The following is a 24,424-nucleotide window of genomic DNA, read 5'->3' on the forward strand; positions in this document are numbered from 1 at the left end:
CATATTCAAACATCGCCGGAAAGTGAAATGGACGGATTTTAGTCACAAGAGGTTTACTTTCTAACTTTTACCTAAATGTAATGAAAATTATGTTTTTTTATGAATTTAATTTAAAATAAATAATTTGTGGTAGAAACCCGGTCCTTGCATTGTGAATCTGACATCAAGTAACAATTACAATTAATAATTTTTAGTCATTTTAAATACATGTAGGATTACGAAAGATTTTTTAAATATTTATGTTGAGAGATCAATAAGATTTAAAGGCCCTGTTAGGAGTTCTACCGAGCCGAACCCTCTGATATGAAAATATCTGGTGTCGGTGAATTATTTTCCCATTTGATCTCTGATGAGTTGACGTGTTGTTCTTGTATTGTTTTGTATTTAGTTTGCTTATATAATGCACTTGCATAATGTTGATTGACTAGATGATCATTTGTGGAAAAGTTTGTGGAAGGGTTTGGTTTTTCCTGTGGGAAGATTTAACCCGGACATAAAATCGGAAAAAAAAAAATAATTACAATAATAACAATTACAATAAAAAAATTACAATTGAATCAATCACAATAATTCCAATGATAACAATTACAATAATAACAATTGAAACATGGAGTGCCCGCCGAAGGCATGCAATTTTTACCTATATGTATGGAATCTTGAACTCCTCAGGCTAATTTGTTAGCTTTTGCTAACAAACAGCTATTACCCGTAGAGTCAATTTGTTCACTTTTCGCAACAGCATATACGGTCTCATAGAAATAGTTGTGCCTCCCTTACTCTCATAGTGAGAAATATAATCAAAACGGTGTTAGAAAGAGAAAACCGTTTATATTCAAATATAGAAGTTAACTACAGAATAATAGGCCTCAGCACGGGTAAGCCACCCAGTGAGGCCAACATTACTGGATAACTATGAAATGTAAAAAAATATTATAACAAAATAAAAAATTAATTTAAATGTTCACGTCTATAAAAGGGAAGGTTCCGACCGAATATTAGAAAAAACTATGAAAGTTAGTGAATGTTTGATGAATTATTTTTATATGAAACGTCAAAAAGTGACTGTAATGTATACAATACTCGTACATTCGTCTAATGAAAAGGGTATTATTTTCTTTATCCGTAATTTTAGTTCAGCGTGTGGCCAAAAAAACGAAAGGTAAGCCATTTTTAAACTTTTGTATGTTTGCATTCAAAATTTTAATATTTCGAAAATAATGTATTTTATCACCTTTCAAAAACAGTTTATATTTTTCGGATCCGTTAAGTTTATTTATTATTATTATTTTGGATTTTATTGCAATGCGGAAATACACACGAATTCTCCAATTTTCTGACAGCTTTTTGAAGAAATATAATGGTAAATATGCCAGAGGCTTGAGGGTTAGTGAAATATCTGCAAACGACATGTTAAATTACTTAACCTACGACTCAATTTACCTGCCTAAAAATATTCACAATTGAATTTTACACTAGTAAAAGAAAAAAATATGTATACATTTTCTTTGGATTTGAATTGGAAATATATATACAAAAATGAATATAGCCAATATTAATATAGATTTATTTTTGGGGTACTATGCCGTGTTGCGCTACCTGATTCTTTAGCCAACGTTTCGAACACATTATACAATGGCAGATGTGCATAGTGTATGTGTAATTAATGATGGATATATGGATTACTATAAATGATTTTCAATTTATATTGCTGTATCGTATAAGGTTATAAACTCCACATGTACACGGTTCAAGTTTCGATGTCTTTACGAGCATTACGGTTCAAACAGGTCAATTTAAGAGGTGGCATTGCTTAACGTAAAACAATATATAGATAATTTCACAATTTAGAGCCTATGATAACGGCTGATCTAACCTGAATTCACAATAATTAAAACTGCCACCGGACTTGACTTATCATATCCGATTGACAATCAATAAAACTAGATTTACACCCAACTTCAAATATGGTCTGACTTGTAATGCTTCCGCCCACAAACCGTGTCCGGTCCGTTAAACTCACGTGGGTTGGTATTGTTTTCCACCCAGTAACATTAAAGTAGCTTGTTCCCGGTCCAGGAGAGATTTACTGCTGCATCAGAGACAAGAGAGGGTCATTACTTCACTTGAAACAATAGATGCAAGTTCGATACGCTGTCGAAAATCTATTTAGAAATTTTAAACTCGATGGATTGAAAACAATAATTGATTTATTCTAGTATTAATGTAATGGCTTGTAGAGCGGATGAACGAACGACTGTAAAGATATGACGCGGAAGCGAATGATGGAATAAGTCGGGTACGCCTGAGGAAGACATGGTCCGACCAAGTGAACCAAATATTTGTATGAATGTGAACGAAGCAACATTCTTGATTCAAGCATTTTATTCTAGTTTATACGTACATAAATGTTTAAAAATAAATAATAATTAAAATATATTTAACGACAAAAATTGTGTACGTATGAAATTCTGTATGAATGCAAATGAAGCAGGCAGTGTTTTATGGCGGTCTATCCTATTTGCTATCGTAATTTTTGTATATTCATGATTTTTTTTTTTTAATTTTTAACGTAGCTATGCATATAATGTAAGATGGTATTTATTACGTATTTATTTAAAATACAAACGCCACAACATGTGCAATCTACACAAACGTAAATTTAAATATATAGTGTAAAAAAATTTTAAAAATAGAATAAAAACGGTGTAGTATAAGTACAAAAGGTAATTTAAAAAAAAATAATAATGGCGTATTAATAATATAATAATCTCTGATATAATAATAATTTAATAAAAAAAAGAGATATTTTAAATATTTATACTGAGTGATCAGTAGGATTTATACGTCCAATTAGAAATTCTACCGAGCCAAACACTCTGATATGAAAATATTCTGTGAATTATTTTCCCATTTGATCTCTGGTGATTTGATTTTGTATTATTTTGTATTTATTATGCTTATTAAATGCACTTGCATAATGTGGATTGACTAGTTGATAATTTGTGGAAAAGTGTGTGGAAGGGTTTAGTTTTTCCTGTGGGGAAGATTTAACCCGGACATAAAGTTGGTAAAAATAATTAAAATAATTTTAAATTATAATTATAAAGACACTGATAAACGCAAATAGAGTTATTTGCCGATGATTCCAAACTGTACACACCCAAAAATAACCTAAATGATTATCAAATTACAGGATGACTTAAATAGCGTAACTATATGTATATATTGTCAGCTGTTTATGTAGATACACAAAGAGAAATTTATCAGTTTACTATTTAAAGTTTAATAACTTTTGTAAGTTTATTCGGATGAAGAATAATTAGCTACGTGCCTGCCAAATGTATGAATCATTCAATTGGAATGGTTTGTACAACATACGAACAAAATATTTTTCAATTCGCTCAGCCGTACTCAAAGAAATATACCCACAGAAGATAAATCTTTGTCATTTTTGCAAATGCAAATGAGTTGTGGGTTCGATCCTAGCCCGTGCCCAAATCCTTCATCATTTGCACAAGGAATATTCTCCGCTGTTAGGTATTGATGGGAGTAGAAGAATTCAAAAACAAATGTTCAGATTATTCGTAATCAGGGAATGTTTGTTTTCCAGATTAAAAGAGTCAACAAAATGATGAAATATAGGTATTATAAATATATATATATATTATACGATATAAAATAGTGTCAATAGCAGCAAAAAAAGGTGTACCTATTCCAAGAAATTCGTACATTGATACACTGTTTCTCTAATACGTAATTTTATTTTGACAGCTTTATTCGAATGCTAGTAAGAAAATGAAACTAGCAATTTAAAATATACATGCATAACCAAGTTTGACAAACTACACAGCCTACTTTTGGTCATAGATAGAACGCCACTGGTCAATAGGTATAAAAACACCCCAAAAGTTAGCAAATAAAACTGCTTTTGCATTGCTTATATATGCAATATACTTAATAAACATAACAGTGGCGTACTCCAACGCCGCAGAACTGAATTATACGTTGCAAGAAACACGGCTACTCCCCTGTGTAACCTTACGCCGCATGGGCGAACAAATAAACACAATTACAGTCTTGTGTATGGAAGACGCATGTGTGCTGGAGATGATATAGCCATCCAGCGGGACTCTGATGATTGTTACAGATTTATTGGTCCATTACTAACAGACTGCGGGGCCGGTCGACCAGACGGACTGAGGACGGGGCGATATTTTAAAACCAGGCAGTTCAATTAAATTATGCGATCTTTTTTTTTATGGGAATGACTCTAATTCAAGTTACATGATAAAGGTAAGAACTGGGCCCACGTACGCAATGTACGCAACGCATTAAGAAATCTGGACAATTTACAATCCATACATTTTCTATGAAACTAGATGTTACAGAGACACACTTCACACGCACACGCAATGCAATCTTACGGTTCCAGATCCAGATGGACATCTGGACAGATCGGTGATGGGCGTGTGAAAAAAAATGGCGTTGGTTGAAGTCCTTCAAACGAGTTGATTGGACCATTAAGGTTATGTTTAGTTTGGTGTTTTGTGTTAATTGACATTTGCTGTTAAATTTATTTATTTAACAAGACGTTACGAAGTGATTTAGAATAAACAAATCTTTGAATAACATTAAAATTTTATTCACGCTTATTGGCCTGTGAACGTAATAGTGCACACGTTGTGTAAGTGGGACCAATGCGTCCTTACTTGATGGGGAAGAGGAAGGCGGAGAAGTACATGGCAATTCAGATTTGGCCACCTAACACGGCCAAAGCCATTTTTTATTTTTATTAATACAAGATTTAGAGGATACATATGGTTTTTGTGATATTTCACCCTCCATGCTAGGGATGACCCTGTGTTATGGCGGGTTAATTTTACAGTTTGTACAGAATCTATACATTACTATATTATGAAAAAAGAAAAATGATGTAAAGTTAGTTTGGGTTGCAAGAAGAGAATGAAGAAGTTAAAGAATTATAAGAAGATGAAAAATTTGAGAAATTATTAGTAAATAGATCACACTAATTAATTATGTACATACTATACCGCTAAGTTAGGGAATAAGGATATATTATGTTTTGCCTGAAAGGTGATTAAATTGATAGAGTGTAGAATGAATGAGTTGTAATGTATTCCGTGTGTATCCATTCCGTATTTGTTTTTTAAAGGAATGGGGTTGACTCGCGGTTTTTAGGTTTTCAGGGATAAGGTTAAAGATTTCAGGAGCTAGGAAGAAAAATTGTCTTTGAGCTGACGTGGTATGTAGTGAAGGTACTTTGTAGTGACCGTTGGTTATTGTTCTAGTGGTGGAGTTGTGTTGTAAAAGAGTTTTTTTTTATATTTGAACAGTAAATGTATTAGCGAACATTTAAATTTTTAATGGTTGTCTTACACCAGGGCGATACTAAGAGTAGGGATTTGAACCCGCAACCGCCGGCTTGCTAATCGACAGCCTTACCCTTCTACCACGGAAGCCGTTATCGTTAATTTTAAATAAGTAAAATAAAATAAAATATGAATAACCGAAAAGTAAACATATATATTTGAGATATTATTGACGTGGTTCTAATGCGGTCCTGCTAGATTTTTGTGACCGGTTCGTATACATTATACCCCTCCCTGTGTGATACTGGCCGACACCCCATTCATGAATCAAGAGGTATTTTAATATGGGCTCTTACCGATACCAAGATCGATAAATAATCCATTGGATAAATTATCACTGAAACTCAAGGCGCAATTACAAGACAAATACCGAATCAGAACTCACGATGGCTCGGCCCGGACGAGGAGATCGAACCCGTGTTGCTTTTTAATTATGTATTTATATTTACCACGCTTACGACATTTTTTAACTTCTTTGTGAGTTGGTAATTTACAAAAGTAATGAATGACATATTTATTGGACAGTCCAGTTAAGAATTTTTCCTCATAAACACATTAACTCTTCAAGTTCGAGCAAAATAAACACATATTTTTTGAAATATTAAAATTCTGAACGCAAACAAAAAAAATGGCTCACTTTACTTTTTTGTAACTACAGGGTTTTCCAATAAGAGGTGTTATTTTCAATAACCCGCTATTTCGGTAAATGTTACTTTTGAAGCTGTCATTTTTTGACATTTGAGAAGTAGAAACTACGCCAATAATAAAAATGGAACGTTACATGCTTCAACAACGCATTGAAATTATTAAAATTCACTTGAGTGAATCAAATGCAAATCATCTTGAGTGATGAGGCCCATTTCCACCTCGGTGGCTTCGTCAAAAAGCGAAATTGTTGCATATAGGGCTCGGAAAACTCAAGAATTACTGTTGAAAAGCCTCTCTATCCTCAACGTGTGACTGTTTGGTGTGGTTTATGGTCCGGCGGAGTCATTGGACCTTACTTTTTCGAAAATGAGGCTGGAGAAACAGTTACGGTGAATGGATTGCGCTATCGAGAGATGATTAATGATTTTTTTATGTCCGGAATTGGATGGTATTGATCTGAACAACGTTTACTTTCAACAAAATGGCACTACGTGCCACACAAGCAACGAAACCATTTATCTTTTACGATTGAATATTAAAATAACACCTCTTATTGGAAAACCCTGTAGAATTACTGATAACGAAAAATAAATAAAAAAAAACTTTTTTTAGACAAATGTATACGTTATTATCACCTCACTTTTTGTTGTTTAGTATAAAAATAATTAATAAAAAAATTCGATTTTTTTTTTCAAATTGCGGTTGTACCTTTGGTTTCATAAACGTGGATTTTGATTGTTTTTATTGTTAACTTCTATATTTTAATATAAAGCGTGATGTTTTCTCTTTCTAACACCGTTTAGATCACATTTGTCACCTCAACAATAAAAGAGACACATAGATTTCTGTGAGACCATATTATGAGTTGTTCCCAAAAGCGAACAAACCTGAAGGGTTAATGTAGCTTAAAATCAGTCAAGTAAATAGAAACATCAGATGGTAATAGTAATAAGACCAAATGAGATGCAGTAACAGTTAGTTAGACACATGAAAAGGAAGCGCAAGTAAAATAATCAAAAAATTAATCCAGATAATTAAATATACCTACTCATTTTGGTTGTTAGTGCATGGGTAGGTTGTAAGCAATGTGAAATATTCCTGTGTAATGCGTAACATTGTTCAAGTTTAACGAACTTTTAATTTTCAAAATTGCAACTACTGATCAAATCACACAAGCGATAAAGTAGATATCAAAGTTGTTTTATGAATTAATCGTAATTCGTAATCGTAATCGTAATTCATATTTTATTTTATTCGAAATGCTTATTTGTTTTGTTCAAATGCTTGACAGATGCTTATATTAATCAATAGAGTGAAGATACTTTACTGAGACAACGTCCACTCTTTTCACGGGTCTGCGCTAATGACATACTTTATAATTATTGGTCATAAGATTATCTAGATCAGAGGTTCCCAAACTTTTCTGCCCCATGAACCACTTACTAGGCCAAATATTATTTTTCCGTAGACCCCCTGCCTGCCGAATATTGAATTTTCGTAAAACTATTAACGTCCCATGTGATAATCATTTATTTTTTTAGTAAAAATATTCCCTTCCCTTACCTGCCCAACAACCGGGTGGCGGTATAGTTGCTCTGTTTTTACATTATGCAGACAGGGGCACCTTTGTGAGGTATTACACCAAATGAAAAGGAAGCAGGATAAGCAACGGGAATTTCTTTCTGTAGCTAGCCCTACAGAACTGCCCCTTAATTTCTTTGTCAGTGCTTATTCCGGTCAGTTCTTTTTGTCACATGATTCATTTTCCATAGTCAAAATGTGATCAAAATTAGTTTTGAAGTCTGTATAAAGTGCATTTAAATGTTGAACGTCATTATTATCCTGGACGTTTTTCAAAAACAAGTTGGGGAACTAGGAAAATTCGCGGCTTCTAATGTGCAATGTTTTGCTTCAATATATTAATTCTGATGAGAAAAGGAACGTAGACTCTATTTACAAACCTCAATTAACAACTTTACGAAATATATAAATACAAATATCAAATAAGTAATTTCTCAGTCTATTATATTTGTGTTAGGTCTATTGTGTCATTTACGGAACTCCTAAATGTTGACTTGAGGTAAATGGGGGTCCGCTCGTATGTACCCCCATTTGAATCTCGTCGACCCCCAAATTTTTTTCTCGTTGCATAGACCCCCAGCATGCCGATATCGACCCCTGGGGGTCTATATAGACCACTTTGGGAACCTCTGATCTAGATGAATACCGTATAGGTCTAGTTATCTACATACTTTAAGAGTATTTATTATTTTTGTAAATTATATTTAGATTAATGTAGCATTGGGTTTATTAAACATTTCGTTATTAATATTGAAAACGCTTTTAAAATACTGATATATTTTTGTATTTTAATTATTTTATAGGTAGTTTATAAATAGACATAGCACACACGCTGACGATTTTTACACGGAATCAATTTAAATCGCGTAAATTATAACGCTCGCGCGCTTAAGAACCTATCCACACCTTGATAAAAAATTTCAGCTTTTAATACACAGCGAAAATATGAAACATTGAGGAATCATAAAAACTACTATACACCTCCAGTATATAGATAATATACCATGTTCTCTCGTATCAAAGACGTAGTTGACAAAATCAGAGTCGTTAACCCATTTAAAGTTTTAAATTACACCTCTGCTATGGCTATCATGATGTGTCTAAATTACACAAATCTTCAGCAGAAAAACACCGTAGATCATTGTTAATTATTAGGAACATTCTGTATTCTATTTACAAGTGATAGGTAAAACAGTAGAATGGTGACACCGCAAAGCTGGCAGCAATTTTGTAATCAAAGCGCAGGTGTTTAATGTCGTTTTAAAGCACAGGTAATACACTTAACATTGTATTACATGCTTTATTATAGAAGATTGCCGGTTGCGATGAAAGAACACTACAATGATTGCGTAGTCGATACGTTTTTAAAGCTTCCACAATAATTTTAAAAGATCTACTTAATGTCGTCGAAAAGAATAAGCAAACCATTGCTGTAGAAGTAATATGACTCAGATATTATGATTCACCTTTATTACAGAATGCGTGAAAAACAATGAACAGTTGAATTTTATTCTAACTAACTAACTAACTAACCATCATGTCGTAGAGGACGGACCGCCACACTCCTTGCCTCATTCTTCTGTTATTTTGTCTCTTTACTTCGCCAGACTCGAGTATTTGGTTCATCGTGCCATGATCACCTGATCACTTGATCATTTGGTCACTTGATCACTTGGTCACTTGATCACTTGATCACGATCACTTGATCACGATCACTTGATCACGATCACTTGATCACGATCACTTGATCACTTAATCACTTGATCACTTTATCACTTCAGCACTTGATCACTTGATCACTTTGATCACTTTGATCACTTGATCACTCGATCACTTTGATCACTTTGATCACTTTGATCACATGATCACTTGATCACCTGATCACTTGATCACTTGATCACTTACAACGAAATAGATATTTTTTCATATAATTATATTCAAGCAGGTAAGCAATGATCAATTGCATACAGTAAAGTGACGCGCAGAAAGAGTGCATGTGAAAGTTATTGAGAAAAGGTTTTTGCTTTGGTATATTCTGAGTTCACAGAATTTGTGCATATAACCTGGTACAAGCGTGTTGACACGAAGTTTTTCTCAATGGTGAGGTGACACGTGAAAGAAATATTTTTTGTTTTAATCAACAAAAATGTCACTCGACCACAATATTTTGTACTCCAAGTAATCAAGTAAGTAATAAGGAATCGCTGATAAAAATCTGTCAGGTATATGCTAACTGCTGGTACACCCATTATTATGTACTTGCAATACTTTCAACATAAAAACCATTCACTAAAAATGAATTGATTAAATGACTTACTTGGTGAAATCCTAGGTAACTCTCGATACTGTGTGTGGCAAAGAACACCTCCCCTTCACAGGTTAGGATCATAAGGAAGCCATTCAGAGCCTGAAAAGAAAAGAAAAAAACAACGATTATTGATTATCTGCATTGTATCTATCATAGATAATAATAAACATAGGGAGATATGTCATGGAAGCGTTCCGACTGCCGCCGAGCTACACTGACTCTCAATGCGATGTAGATTTGCAATAATATTATTTCATACTACTAGTATCGTTTATGGCCAATCTTTCTTATTTCTAACTAGCTGACGTGTACCCAGCGTTGCTGTGGGTTATCCGAGGTAGACAAATACCATCGCGGACTTTTCGGCCTTTATATCTCACAAGTATCTCATAAGGTTTAGCCAGCGTTAACAATGTAAGCGCCTGACATATTTTTTAACTACTTGATTACAAAACATCGTCTTTTCCTTCTATCTATAAATTTAATATGATGTATTATATATATATAAACCTACCGGAAGATATTCTCTAAATGATAGTGAAAATCCTATGAAAATCCGTTGCGTAGTTTAGAAGAACTATGTTCACAAACAGACAGACGCGGATAGCAATTTTATTTTATACCATTTAGAGATATCTAAGATTGTATCACTCGAAACACTATTGTACCTTGACGGGTTTTTAGTTTAGGCTGAGTATTTTTTATTGTTAATATTTAAAAAAATACAATTTACCCATTTTTAGGAAAAAATAGTCGATTGTTTATAGAGGCGTTGTTCCGGTAAGTCAGAGATCCTTGGTTCGATTCCCAATTGCGACCGTTTCATTTTTAATTTTCTGTCTTTTCTGTTTCACGTTTTACTTAGATTTAATTGTATTACCGTTGACTTCAATGATTAAATATTACATTGATGGATTGTGCTACTTTAAATAAAAATAACATTTTTTATTCCAGGATATTTTATAATCCCAGATGTCCCATATATATAAACACATTGATTGTACAATAGATGTGTGAATATATATATATTTTTTTTTTTTTATTTATTTTATTTAAATGTACAATATTTTATCTTACTTAAATCCTGAAAAACTGATTAATCAGTTTGATTGTAATAAATCTCTCACTTTTCTTATTTATTTGCTTATAATAATATATTTAAATCTCAACTTGATGCGTTATACATAATATTTAATTAATAGTATATATCTAATATAAAAATACTTACTAATTATTATAATGCTTATGATCATAATGTATGATAGTAATTGTTTTATTTTTAACAATGGTTAACAGTTCTAGGTATTTTTCACAATATTATTTGTTTTTGATTTTATTTGGTTTTCACAGATCTAGGTATTTATCCTCAATATTATTTGTTTTCATGTTTCACGGAGGTAGAACGATCTAATTTTCGTTTTGATTTTTGAATTTTTAATGTCTCATTTTAATGTCTTCAGGTAATGCGTTAAATAATTCTGGAATTTTATGTATTTTTGTTCTCTCTCCGTATACATTTTGCAACATTTTAATAATAAACATATGTGCTTCTCTATGCCTAGTAGGGTAGTTATGGTTTACAGGTTTTTTGTATTTTGTGTTCCAGAAGTCATCTCGCGTTAGTTGGTAATCTACCCTACTATGTATAGAGAGCACATTACACAAAGAGAACATTTTTTTATAATCGTCTTCACATAATTGTATTTTTTTTGCCTGATATCAATTTTAGGAAACGGATTTTAGGAAAGTTTGAAAATTCATAAAAAATAATGTTAATTATGTGAATAAAGCAATTTTTAAGACATACAAGATAACTAAAAATAAATTTTACGAGATACGAGAAAATCCAAAACAGGATTAAGAAATAAGCAATTAATGACAACAATGAGAAATTTTTTACTCTAAGTACAAAAAATTAATTTAAAAAAGTTCTTTTTTTCTATGTTTTTATTCACTTGTCATTTTGTTTCGATATTAACAAAGGTTTATTTCCAGCTTAAGTTAAGTAAAAAATTAACTTAAGTCCCCCCTCCCCAAAATAACATATATTTTTTAAACTAAATTTATTAGGTTTGATTATTGCAAACGATTTTATGTGTATTTGATCCACAAAATCAAAGAAATTTAAAATGATTTCCCCTTTGTAATAAAAGCTTACAAAATTACGAAATAAATTTACTAAACTGCTGGTTCGTGTATATTATTTTTGTAAGAACAATTAGTCCAGTAAAATAAATCAATATTGTTAAAAGTAAATACAATGCTATTATTATAAGCTATAACTGCTCAAATTTTGATGGACTGGCCGATATTAATTATAGTTTAATCCGTCAAATCATTATAGCGATTTTTACCTCAAAATAATGTTTGAAAACCTTGTGGATTTTTATAAGTTTTTTTTTCTTCTTATTTGAGTAGGTAGTTGAGTATTTAAAATGAAATATTTTACCGTAAAGATATGATTAATACTTTTATGGGAAAAGTTTATAACTTTACTCTAAATAATTTGGTATAATTAATCATAACAATCAAGTTCGTAAAAACAGCGCAGGTTTTGGCTACACCCTCTTTTAAAATTCTCGCCGAATCAGGGGTGTCACATTTACAATAGAAACATTATGTAGGAAGGAACGAGTTATAAAAAAACATATTTAATAATATTTGTGAACTAAGGGAGAGTTTAAATATGTTTTATAAAATCTAAAGCAAGTTTTGATAATCCGCAACTCTAAAGTTTGATTTTGCCCATCTGATTCCGTTTTTGAACTTATTCGTTTTTTTGCTAAGTGAATATTTTTATAAATTATGCTGTCTTGCCCGATTATGTGTTAATATATTTATAATTATTATTTATTAATAATTATTATTTTTTGAACGTACTCTGAGAAAAGTGAGTATTGTTGATTTATTACAAATCTCTTAAAAATATTAGTTATCGGGTCAAAAACGGGATTGTTGGCTGTTTCCTGACAAATTTCCAATAAATTCATAATAATATTGAAAGACGTGTTTGTGCTCCTTTATCAGGAAAACCTATCACTTCATTTGTTAAAGGCCTGCAATCCCGTTTTAACCGGAATAAGAACAATTTGAAAAAATTCTTAATAAATTAGCAAACTTTTTATTAGTGAGTTTTCTCTTTGTACCCTTAAGGTTACACTGGCGTTCAAGAGATTGAACCAGTAAATTATGGAATAATGCTATAAATAAAGAATTTAACGGTTAAAAGCTAATTTTGTTCGAAAATATGATTATTTTTAGATATTTTAGTTAAAGCTTCCGATATTTTGGAAAGGTTTTTGATGCGTTATTTACATTTTTGAAACCCGGGTGAAGCCGGGTAGATAATTGATGAAAAAGTTAGCATTTTTATAAATCTTAATTTATACAGGTTATTTCACTATATTAAATATTCAAAGCACAAAACGTGAGTTGTCAAATAGGTAATGTAGTCTAATTTCTAATCGTATTAGCTTACCCATTGATCACGTTGTTTGTGATTTGAGATAAATTTAACATTTTTAAGGTTGTAGGTACCAACTAACAGTTAGTACTCAAGTTAAATTTACCGTAAACAATAAAATGATGGCTGCATTATCACAGAAAAATGTTTATAACGTAATTTTATTCCTTCTTGGGTTAGTGTGGATAATATGTACCAAAAAATGTAAGTATCTAGATACTTACATTTTTTGTAAGTATCGTAGGTAGGTACTATGTCGGTAGGTAGGTACTAGTACCTACCTACCGACCTTTTTTATATTAAACAGTTTTGAAAATCTAGCATGTTGAACCCACAGTTGCGAAAAACAATACTTTGTAGGTATAAATACGTAAATAAGGTTTTTTCAGATTATTTAAACTTTCAACGATCATTTTCAACAAATTTTCTAACAAATAATATTTCTATACGGGCAGGCATATTTCGTACATCCATTAAAATATACACTATCTGCGCTTCTAGGTTAAAATTATGAGAAAATAAAACTTTAAAATGAATAATAAAACGTATAATTAAATTTATAGTTTTTTGTCCACGCCTCATATTACGTTCCTAATTCTAACCTTGCTCCGTCGCCACAAACCACTAATATAACTAACTGTTATCCGAGTGTTGCAAAAAGTGTGTTTTTCCCGGGATAATTTATTTCCTTCAAGTGTTCATAAACAACGGCGAAAGTCGGCCATTTTCCCGCACGCCCTCCATAAAAATATTTCCCGCCAGAGTTGGTGAATTATCGGGGCGGGTTGTGGCGGGCGCGGCCCAATTCACGCCTTCGTCCCCGACTCTAAAGGATTATGCCTGCAGAGAATTAGCCATATAACGAATAACGACACAACAAATGATAATACATTATGATATAACTTTTATACAACTCGTATTATCGCGGTAAAGCTCGGGGTTTCCACGTGGAAAGCCAACGTTTCCAGAGGGTGGAGTGGGTACTATTTTTAAAAAATGTTATTTTCGGTAGATGCCTGACTTACTTTAATCAGTGATTTCTGTGGTTATGTGAATCAAAAATTAGTTATTTGACTGTGTGATTTTTTTTTGAAATATAAACTTTAAACAAATTAGTTTTTATTTTATTTTATTTACCACCTTATTTGACCCGAACTGGCTGCTAAGATTCCATATTATATTAATTCCTACGCTTCGTCTTTTTTTAATAATAAAATTGTCTAGCTTGTATTACTATAAATTTTAGTAAGAGTTAATGCTTATAATAGATTGCCTGTCGTCAATTTTCTACCATTAATTTAATTGTTTAAGCATGTTTTTTCTTGGCTAACGAAGACATCATACTAAAATACACTGAGAAAATATTAGACACTTTGATCTATGGTTTTATTTACAGGGTGGTTTCGAACGCATACCGTAAATTTAATGTACAAAACTCAATTTCCAACATAAAAAACATTAATTAAACGTTGTTTAATACCTCGTTGGTAGTACTTAAAATGGTATTATAGATTTCTAAAAATTAAATGCATCTATTGTCTTTGCGCTGTGCGATGAAAATTTCTTTCCATCTTAGCTATTTTCAAGAATCAAATGGTTCAGGGTATCTAGCACGGTTTATCGATAAACCGATAATTATCGATTATAATATTTTAATTATCGATTTATCGATTATGTCGATAATTTCTCATCGTTCCCATGCACGATTGCAGATCGCTAACGAACAAAAAATAGTACATATCAAATGAATTAAGACCACTTAGAAGTTGTGAAGTGTTGTTTTTTCATTGGCAACCTGCAGTCAAGCTCAGGAACGATGACAATTTACCGACATTACAAATCTTTATCAATCGAATCGAAGCTTCGATTGGAATGATTTGCTTGCCTCTGTGTTTCATCCCTTCTAAAATATGGGTTTTTCAAGACTCAAGTTCAGTCCACGCAGCATCCCCAAAGATGACAAACAATGTCCCTCAGGGCACGAAACATATATATATTTTTAATGGGAAGATCAAAAATAATTAACCACACATTAAGGGCTTCACTGTATTGTCGCTGTGTCCTCTTTTTGCATTCATTTGTCTATCTGCCATTATCAAATGTTATGTACAGTAAAGTATGTGCCCTATCCTAAAACTTATACCTTTGTTAATTTATAATTAACTTGGAAAAACATCGACTTAACAAATATATCATTTAACAAATCGATATTATTCCCATAACCAGTATAAAGCAACGTGATACTCGTATGTAAATACAAAAGTTTTTTGTTTATTTGTTTTCTATAAGAAAAAACACACACACTTTGTATTTGTTTGGTTGCCGGCAAGGCGTATATGATTTATAAAACACTCATTGATTTAAAGCGCTCCGCTGGAACAAGCCGTTCGATAATTATTGATCTCATAACTGGTTTGGAAAACCAATAACTTTTTAATGTTAGTTAAGCGCCTGTAGAATATCACAAAGCGAAAGCATTGTGAATCGGGCAGTACATACTACAATTATTTAAAAACGTTCTTCATTAGATAACTTCCGACGGGCCAAGTGACCATATACATTATACATCAGACCTTGCGTCAAATCTGTTAGTTCTGATTTTTTGCTGAGTTATTTATGATGTTGGCCCAATGAATAATCTAAGTTTTTGACATCGAACGCTAAACGCAACATTGTTATAAATCTTAAAAAACACACAAATTTTCTCCCTTTGTTCAGTTTTTGTTTCAGTTTACCTTGCGGTTACTTCGTTCCTTTCCTGTAATTCGTGGCTCAGCTCTCACGTTTTTTCTCACATCTATACTAAGCATAAGATTGTTAATTGCTTGGTATTTATGGTGTCTTTGTAGAAACACTTTAAAACTTTGATTGATTCATAACCAATCCATTAAAGCTTAATTTTATTCCAGACTCTAGTTCACATTCCGCTCTAATCTAGGGAAGCATCAATGATAAGATTCACAGACTCTTTCCGTAATGTATGTACGTAGCGTACCGGTGACTGACTGTGCTGTGACTACTGTGACTGTGACCGGTGACTGGTGATGGCGTGCCGGCACGCGTCCGCCCCGCAACGGCCCAAGTTCAACAGTTAGGGGCGCTGCGATCCATCAATGGAAAGGGAAAGCAGAGCCCGGTGTCGGGCTTCGTGACCCGCGGCAGACAATGCCTGAGCCGTTACGGGAACGCTTTGGGATCACGCACGTTCTTGGCGTGACTGCCGCTCACTAGGTCCTCGGTCCTCTGCACCTCGGAATCTAGTTCCAAAGACACCACGCGGGCGGGGCTAGCAACCCTGCACGCTGAATGCTAAACACTCAACACTCAACCCTAATCACTCTAGCAATGATCGACAGGTGTTTGAGGATTACCGGTGAAAATCTTTTTTTTTCTTATGATCCATAAAACTAAAGGCAAAACATGGCTGAGAGAACTGAGTGATAATCAACTTGCAAATATTACGAAGATACTCAATACAAAAATGTAAACACTACAGGTCGCATCGGAACAGAAAATCCTAGTAAGGAGGACTGTGAACACTGACATTATTGAAGCTGATCTTTTAAACTTACTAATATGCTTAAGGCGATGCACTACGTAGTAATGCAAAATCATGTGTTTTTTGTTTGAAAATTTGGTCGCCTAGAAATGTTTCAGATGCTTTAATTAAATACAGCGAGTGGAATACATCTTGACCTTTGAAATAATCGAGTATTTTTTATATACTGGAGTACGCCAGTACTGTCTGGATACCTTATCAACTTAAATACATAAATATGATTGAACAAATTCAAAAAAAATTCCTAATGTATGTTTACATGCGATTATACGGAATATATCCGAAATTCATGCATCACGTGGAACTGCTAAAGGAGACAAATTACCAAAGCCTGGAGACTAGGCTTAGTGCCGGACTCATGGTATTTGAATTAAAGTTACTAAAAAACCTTATCGATTGCCCATATCTCCTGTCATGCTGTGGCTTATTCGTTCCTGATAAATACTGTCGAAATCGTAGCCACGACCTATTCTGTATACCGCAGGGTCGGACAGATGTCATTGCCCAACATAGCATGACAAGAGGTATGGCCTTGCTGAATGCCCTACCAGCGGATATAGATGTGTTTAATATAACTATACCATGTTTTAAAAAAAATATGTACGTGTATTGTTAGTTTTAATAAAATTGTACCATAATTGGACTTACCTGTCTGTCGTACAATAAAAAAAATAATAATTAATAAAAAATAAAAAAAATAAAAAGTCTTTTTATTTTTTTATAAGCCCAGAAAAAAATAATTTATAGGCCTATGAAAACTGCTTTAAAGTTCAAAATCTCCCACTTACGAACCCATTTTCGGTTATGATTTTATTGTATAATCTGTCAAATTAACTTATTTATAAAATGATCGGAAAAAAATTAAATATTTAGGCCTGAACATCCACAAAATAAAATAAAAGGCACTTTTTTATCATGTTTTTTTCTTGCATAAATCAAAACACGCGGATGGTGTTAAGCGGGAATTTAAACCTTATCGCCATCTACGTAAGGGTTGTTATTGATAGCGGCTCAATTAAAAATATTACACGACGTAGTGCATCGCCTTAAGGCGACACAATATTCCTTTAATGGGGGTTTGATCGATGCTCACGTTGAAGAATTGCGACGAATTCGTAACTAAAATACTTATTTTTCAAATATTATATAATAAAACAGGACCTTACCATTAAAACCAACCGGCATAGTCCAGTGGTAACGCATTGGACTGCCATTCCGAAGGTCGCGGGTTCGAACCCGGCGTGCGCAAATACATTTTATTTGATTAATTTGTGTTATTTCACAATTAATTAATTAAAAAAAAAAAATTAATTAAAAAAAATAATAATATATGGTATATTTGCGGCACGTTCCAGAGTGGAAGATACTACCAGTATCGCCCTGGTGTAAGACCACCATTCAGAATTGAAACGTTGCTCCAAATGGCTTTAGCCGTGTTTAGTGACTAGATCTGAATAGCCAGGTACTTCCCCACCTTCCTCTTTCCCTTCCCCACTTACCTTCAGCCTCACAACATCCCCCAATTGGGGATGCCATAGTCTTACTGGCTCCAGACGGGAGCAGTTGGGACTCTTGTGAGGTATTCACTATAAAATAAAACATTTTAAGTAAAACGATTCGAAAATTTTATAAAACGTTTTTCAACTGTAAAATTAGCGGTAAGCACCAGATTTTATTTTTCTAGACGATGAATTAGTAGAAAGGTCAATTTTCTGGGCCTGCTACAAATTTGAGCGCCGAATATCTTTTTACACACCTTCCTCACTTACGCCGTTAAGATTCACACTTTATGTCAAAACCTTGCCTAAATAGAAACAAATAATAGAAGTGCGTATTGAAAATTTAAAACAGTACTATATGAAATGGTAGCAGAAGTCGGGGACGCCCGGGGGAGACATAGCACGATCTAGTGATCAGATACTTGAGTCGGGCCATGTCAAGAGTCAGAATAATAGAAAAGTATGTAAGAGACGATTTATGAATGTGAATAAGGCAAGGAGTGTGTGTCAAGACCGAAATGTCGGTCCGTCCTCTCTGCCTACCCTTGCGAGGAAACGGCGTGATGGTTGGCTAGTTAGTTAGTTAGTAGGTAGGTACAGACAAAAAAATCAAAAGAACTTGCAAGAGGTGATATTATTGTGTCATGTTACGTTGACTGATGAAATGGTTGATAGGAAATGGAGCAAAGAAGAAGTATGAAACGTCATGGGGGCAGTTTTATTAGTTTGTGACATCCGTCAAAAGATAGTTGCCGAGTGAAGTTGAAAACGTCAATGCTCAAAATTGCTCTGTTGATTGACGCGTCCTGATAGGCAGAAGTCCTCGCTTTTGGAGTGTAAACAAATAATTTCATGCAAATCTTTTGAATGCTAATATATCGACCTAAAAATAAAAAAAATTAAAAGTTACAGTGAAAAAATTAGAAATGACAATGCATGAAATGAGAGCTGGACATATTATGTAGATTGATTGTTAATTGAATCACAGCATCTCTGATTACATTTTAGTTGGAAAAATAAATACTACGTAACTGAATGTGATATAAAAAGAATTTTAATGAATTAATTTAATGGTAAATGTGTTGGAAATGAATCTGAATTGAGTTTGATTTGAATGTGTATTTATTGAGAATCAAAAGTCTATCTTTTGAACGTTAATATAAAATATCCACAGAAGTCGACCTTCGTGTTCATCATTATAAATAATGAGAATCTACAATGTTTATCTTCTTTAACATTAAAATTGGGTTATGTAAATCCTATATGTCCAACTGATTTAGATCTCGTTACCTACATTTGATGAAGAAAAAATAAGTGCAATGGTTTTATTTGCAAGGAAAACAGCAGAAGTTTTACTGTGAAAGTCTTTCACTAGATTTGTAATAGAATAACTGAATTGTTTACATAGACGTGTACTCAACGTGCGCATGTTGTTGACCATTTGTAGCATACGCGCGTTAAAGTCGTGAGACATGGCCTAATCATGACCACATTTGCTTATCGCGAGAAGATAATTATACAAGCATACCGCACGGCCTTGCACATTACAAGGATACTGAAAATTTTGGATTGGTAAGTAGAATAGGAGCTATATTTAGAAAAGAAGATGAAAAGAAAAAGAAGAGGCGGCATCATGATAGTAAAGTAGACCTTCCATTTTTTTCGATTCACCTTGCCCTACTCGTCTTCCTGTTTCAGAACGCTAATAAACTGAGGATGCCATTGTTCCACTGGCAGTTTAACCCCTTGGCCAATTTTGTGAGATATTCTCCACAGGCAACAAACAACCATAAAGTCTTTTTGAAAGATATATAACTTTGTCTGATACCTGACACGATCACGTAAAAGTTATGTCACCTCATTTCGTATTACGGTTAGAAATATAATTTAAACAGTGTTAGACAGAGAGAACAAGCACTCCTGAAAATTTTAAATAAAACAATGGCAATAACTTTTATACTACGTTTATTTAAATGTTTTTAGGTTCGTGTAAATTCGTAATTACAGTTTACAAGATAAAAACCTTCGGTTTAATCATCGGCAACTTTAAAAACTTTATCATTGTTTGCTGTCAAAATTTTAATATTTTTAATTGAATAAATATGTCGATTTGTAATACTAATATCTGAAAGAGTTTTTCATCTGCTTTCAATAACAGAATTTTATTTTGAAAAACTTTCACAAACAGCAAATGTATCCAGTATCAAATGTAATTCGACAATATTTTCCGTGTAATGTGTATGCTGAAAGTTCTCCAGAGGCTTTAGGGATTAAATCCCTTGTTCAAATGGTATTGAATAGTGAAAGTGAATACAATACCAACGAAAGAAAAAAAATAATATTCAATGAGATAATTAAATAACATCGGTTGTATTCATTCTTCGTCTTTGTCACTTGGCATTATAAAAATAACCGTAACAATCTTCTTAGGTAGTAATATAATATGCAAATTATGCAAGTATGTACTATTAATAGCCTAAAAAGACTCATTCAACCTCAAACCGCATACGGTTTTCGGCTATTGGAACAAAAAAAAAATAAGGTGTCTTACAAATTGAATTAAATGAATCGGCAATTCTTTTTACAGCTCAACGCTACATCATTTTGTCTTGTATTTACACAGCAATAATACGTACATATACCTACGTAGAAATGACTGTACATTTGTATTAATCGAGGCTTTATACCATATTCCAAGCACAAAGAATCATGCAATCAAATACAAATTATTATTGATGGTGTCGTCATAAACATGGTCCGATATTTACACGGCAAAGCTGGCTATAAAACGCAGTCAGAGAACAGGAATAAAGCCATAAAGCTAAATGACTCTGGTTGCCTCGTACATTGTTTTCTGCGCCTCGGAGAAATCATATCCGCCTGCATTCACATCGCGGGACTGGCATTTGATATCTGAGAAATGTTCTTAAGTACGAGATTTGGTCATATCAAAATTATAGAGGCCACAGGCGTTGGTTTGGGCAGGGTTGTGGTATAAATGCAGAATTTAAAGATATTACAACTATTATAAAAAAATTTATAAACTTTGTAAATTCGACAATCTGGTGGTAGATGATCCGTTTTGAATTTCTCCTTGTTTTATTGAAAAAAAGTTTTAAATAATCTAATGAAATTTGATGATCTTTATAAGTTTATTGCTATTTTATTATAGGTTGTCTGATACTTTAACACTCTATCTGGGTAAATGGTCTTAATAGAGGGGCTGATTTGACTATACGGAGGGAGTTTGTGTATTTGAGACAGTTTGCAAAATGTCACAACTGGTAAAAACTTTGTGTATGTTATTCACTTATACAATTGCGAAAGCATTTTTAAAACTTTTGATGAACGCTATAATTCCCAGGCACCAATATTGGTTAAAGGCAGTGTTTAGATACTTATTTCAGAAGACGCCATCTAAAAATATTAGTTATATTAATTGGCTTCTTTCCAAAGGCGCCAAATTCGTGCTATTCAGACACCTTTGGCTCAGAATTGTTTGTATTCTGGCATCCCGTAAGCTGGACAGTTGAAGAGTCAAATTGTAGTATAGGCGAACAATCAAACTGTCAGACATTTGACAGTCAAACTTTCGGACATTCGGAAATTAGAAGATTCGGACATTCGTACATCCGAACATTTGATCATTTAGACAATCAGACATTCTAACATTCAGGCATTCGGTTATTTCAACATTCAGACATTCAAACTTTCAGACTTTTTTGTACAATCGGAATATCAGACATTCGAATATTCAATCAATCTGATATTCGAACATTCAGATATTTGACCTTTTAGACAGTCGGAATTTCGGACTTTCGGACATTCAGGCAGTAGACCGGCCATAGAGCAGAGCTCACAGCGCACTGGAGCATAACGACGGCGCGCATTAGCCGGGCAGATCACACTTAAAACAACATTTATCTGTAATGAGTGATTGTTATTGACAAATTACACAGATTATCCTCCGGCGCCGCCCCCTCCCCCGCCCCGCCCCGCCCCGCCCTTGCCCGAGCCGCCCAATTATCCACTGATAACCTTATTAATTTCCCGCCGTAATGCGGACGCGAGCAGCAGAGATTTATGCAATAATTCCTCCGATAAATGAACGCTCTATAGGTTATGCTTACTCCTATAAGTTTGCATGTTCTATATAATAATAATAGTATAGGATACTCTATTCGTAGATGAGATTCGCGATGAAATATCTCATCAATTGCCAGAATTAAAAGTGTACGTTAAAGATACGATTCAAATATTGAAATATTAATACTATGTACGTAGATTTAATGGGACATTATAAAGTAGAGGAAAAATATTGTATTTATGTACAATTATCGTGATTTTTCTTTAGGGCACTACGCCGATGATGGACACCGTAACGATGTCTGACACATTGGCTAAGAACTAGGAAGTGAAACACGCATATATCTACACGGAGAAAACTTACTGATATAAAATATTGCCAATTTATTAAAAATCAAATTATTCGTAATCCCGTTAAAAACGGGACTGCAGGCCCTTAGCGAATGAATTGATAGGTTTCCTGTTAAACTTTTGGTAAAAAAAGGAATGGATTATCGCGAGGTCAGTACGCGTGTACATAAAAATCATTATATTTTCAAATTTTATCATTACGTATTATCAGGGCAAATGCAGGTGCATGAAAACATCTTCAGATATATTACGAATACTAAAAATTTAATTGGACACGGCCTACAATCCCGTTTTTAACAGGTTTTTTAATAAATCAGCAATACTCAATTTTCTCCGTGTACTCCAAAAATAAATCACGGTATTTATATTTTTCGTTGTATGCGAGAGGGTTAAAATTTTTGGGATAAATTGTTAAGAAACGAAAATTATGATGACAATGAACACATGTGAAAAGGGGCATAATTTTATTTATGATTTTAAGTTTCACTCTGAAATCTGTTTTGTTTTTTTTTTATATCTTGGTTTAGTTGGAACTTTATTCCAACTTTTTAAAGCCTGGTACTGAAGACGCAATCATAGTTATAATTTTAATATCTGAGAATTCCAAGGAATATCTCCCGATATATCGAAAAAACCAGAAAATTAGATTAATCTTATGTCCAATAATCTTCCTAAAATGTCACATTATCATGTGTTTGTTAGGACGGTGACTGAATCGAAAATCTCACTGCAGTGTTCATATTTTCATCCAAATGATTTTCTTCAAATACGCTGCATATTATGGCATAAAGCTTCCTTACGCAATAAGTGCTCCATGGATGTTCAAATCAAATCATTTATTTATGTTAAAATCGCTATGTACTGTTCAATCAAGAGCTTTTAAAGATTTAATATAACATATCTGGTACCTGCATTTCGATGGCCTAGCGCACACATTTGTTAAGTGCAGTTAGAAAATATAGGTTAATTATGTGTGTGCTAATAGACTATTGATATAATGAAGGGAGTTGAAAAAGTGCAGTAAGTTTGAAAGTAAAAAAGAGGAGAGAATTTTTTTGTAGCAGAAATAAGCTTGTCATTGCTTGATTCAAAATGTCGTAGTAGCAAATCGATTCAACAACTGGAATTCCTCCCCACCGGCATGACCATTGCAGACTACTTCTGCCTTCTGCAGTCCGGGACATAAAGATATAGCAATCTATGCTGTCCATACCGATGATATATATGATCCTCGTCTTTGGGTACCTAAATTCAAACGTAATTTATGTCTTCGCAATTATTTTTATAGGGTTATCAAATGATGAAGTATACCAATTAAAGTTAAACGCGACGCTCGTTATATTACACTCGTTCATTGATGACGTTAGTTAATTTATTTAATTATAATACGGTTTTTGGTTATTTATTTAATATCAACGGTATAAATATACCATAAACAATGATAACATGTCACAGTTAAAAACGTAGAAATATTTAAAAAAAAAGAATTACAAATATATGTGGCATTTGATTGTGAAATTACATTAGAGAGTAAGTAAG

General features: G+C 33.2%; 1 protein-coding gene across 1 annotated transcript in view; it reads right to left on the minus strand.

Annotated features, from left to right (window-relative positions):
- The window catches only part of ss (aryl hydrocarbon receptor spineless), a 296,589-nt gene that overhangs the window by 13,569 nt on the left and 258,596 nt on the right, over positions 1-24,424 (minus strand). The window contains exon 5 of the mRNA XM_089640585.1: positions 9,937-10,026. Within this exon, the coding sequence (XP_089496711.1) occupies positions 9,937-10,026 (90 nt within the window). The remainder of the gene's footprint in view (positions 1-9,936; positions 10,027-24,424) is intronic.

The sequence above is a fragment of the Hesperophylax consimilis genome, chromosome 15 (genome assembly GCF_061612785.1).
Source record: "Hesperophylax consimilis isolate HC1 chromosome 15, BYU_Hcon_1.0, whole genome shotgun sequence".
Taxonomy (NCBI): domain Eukaryota; kingdom Metazoa; phylum Arthropoda; class Insecta; order Trichoptera; family Limnephilidae; genus Hesperophylax; species Hesperophylax consimilis.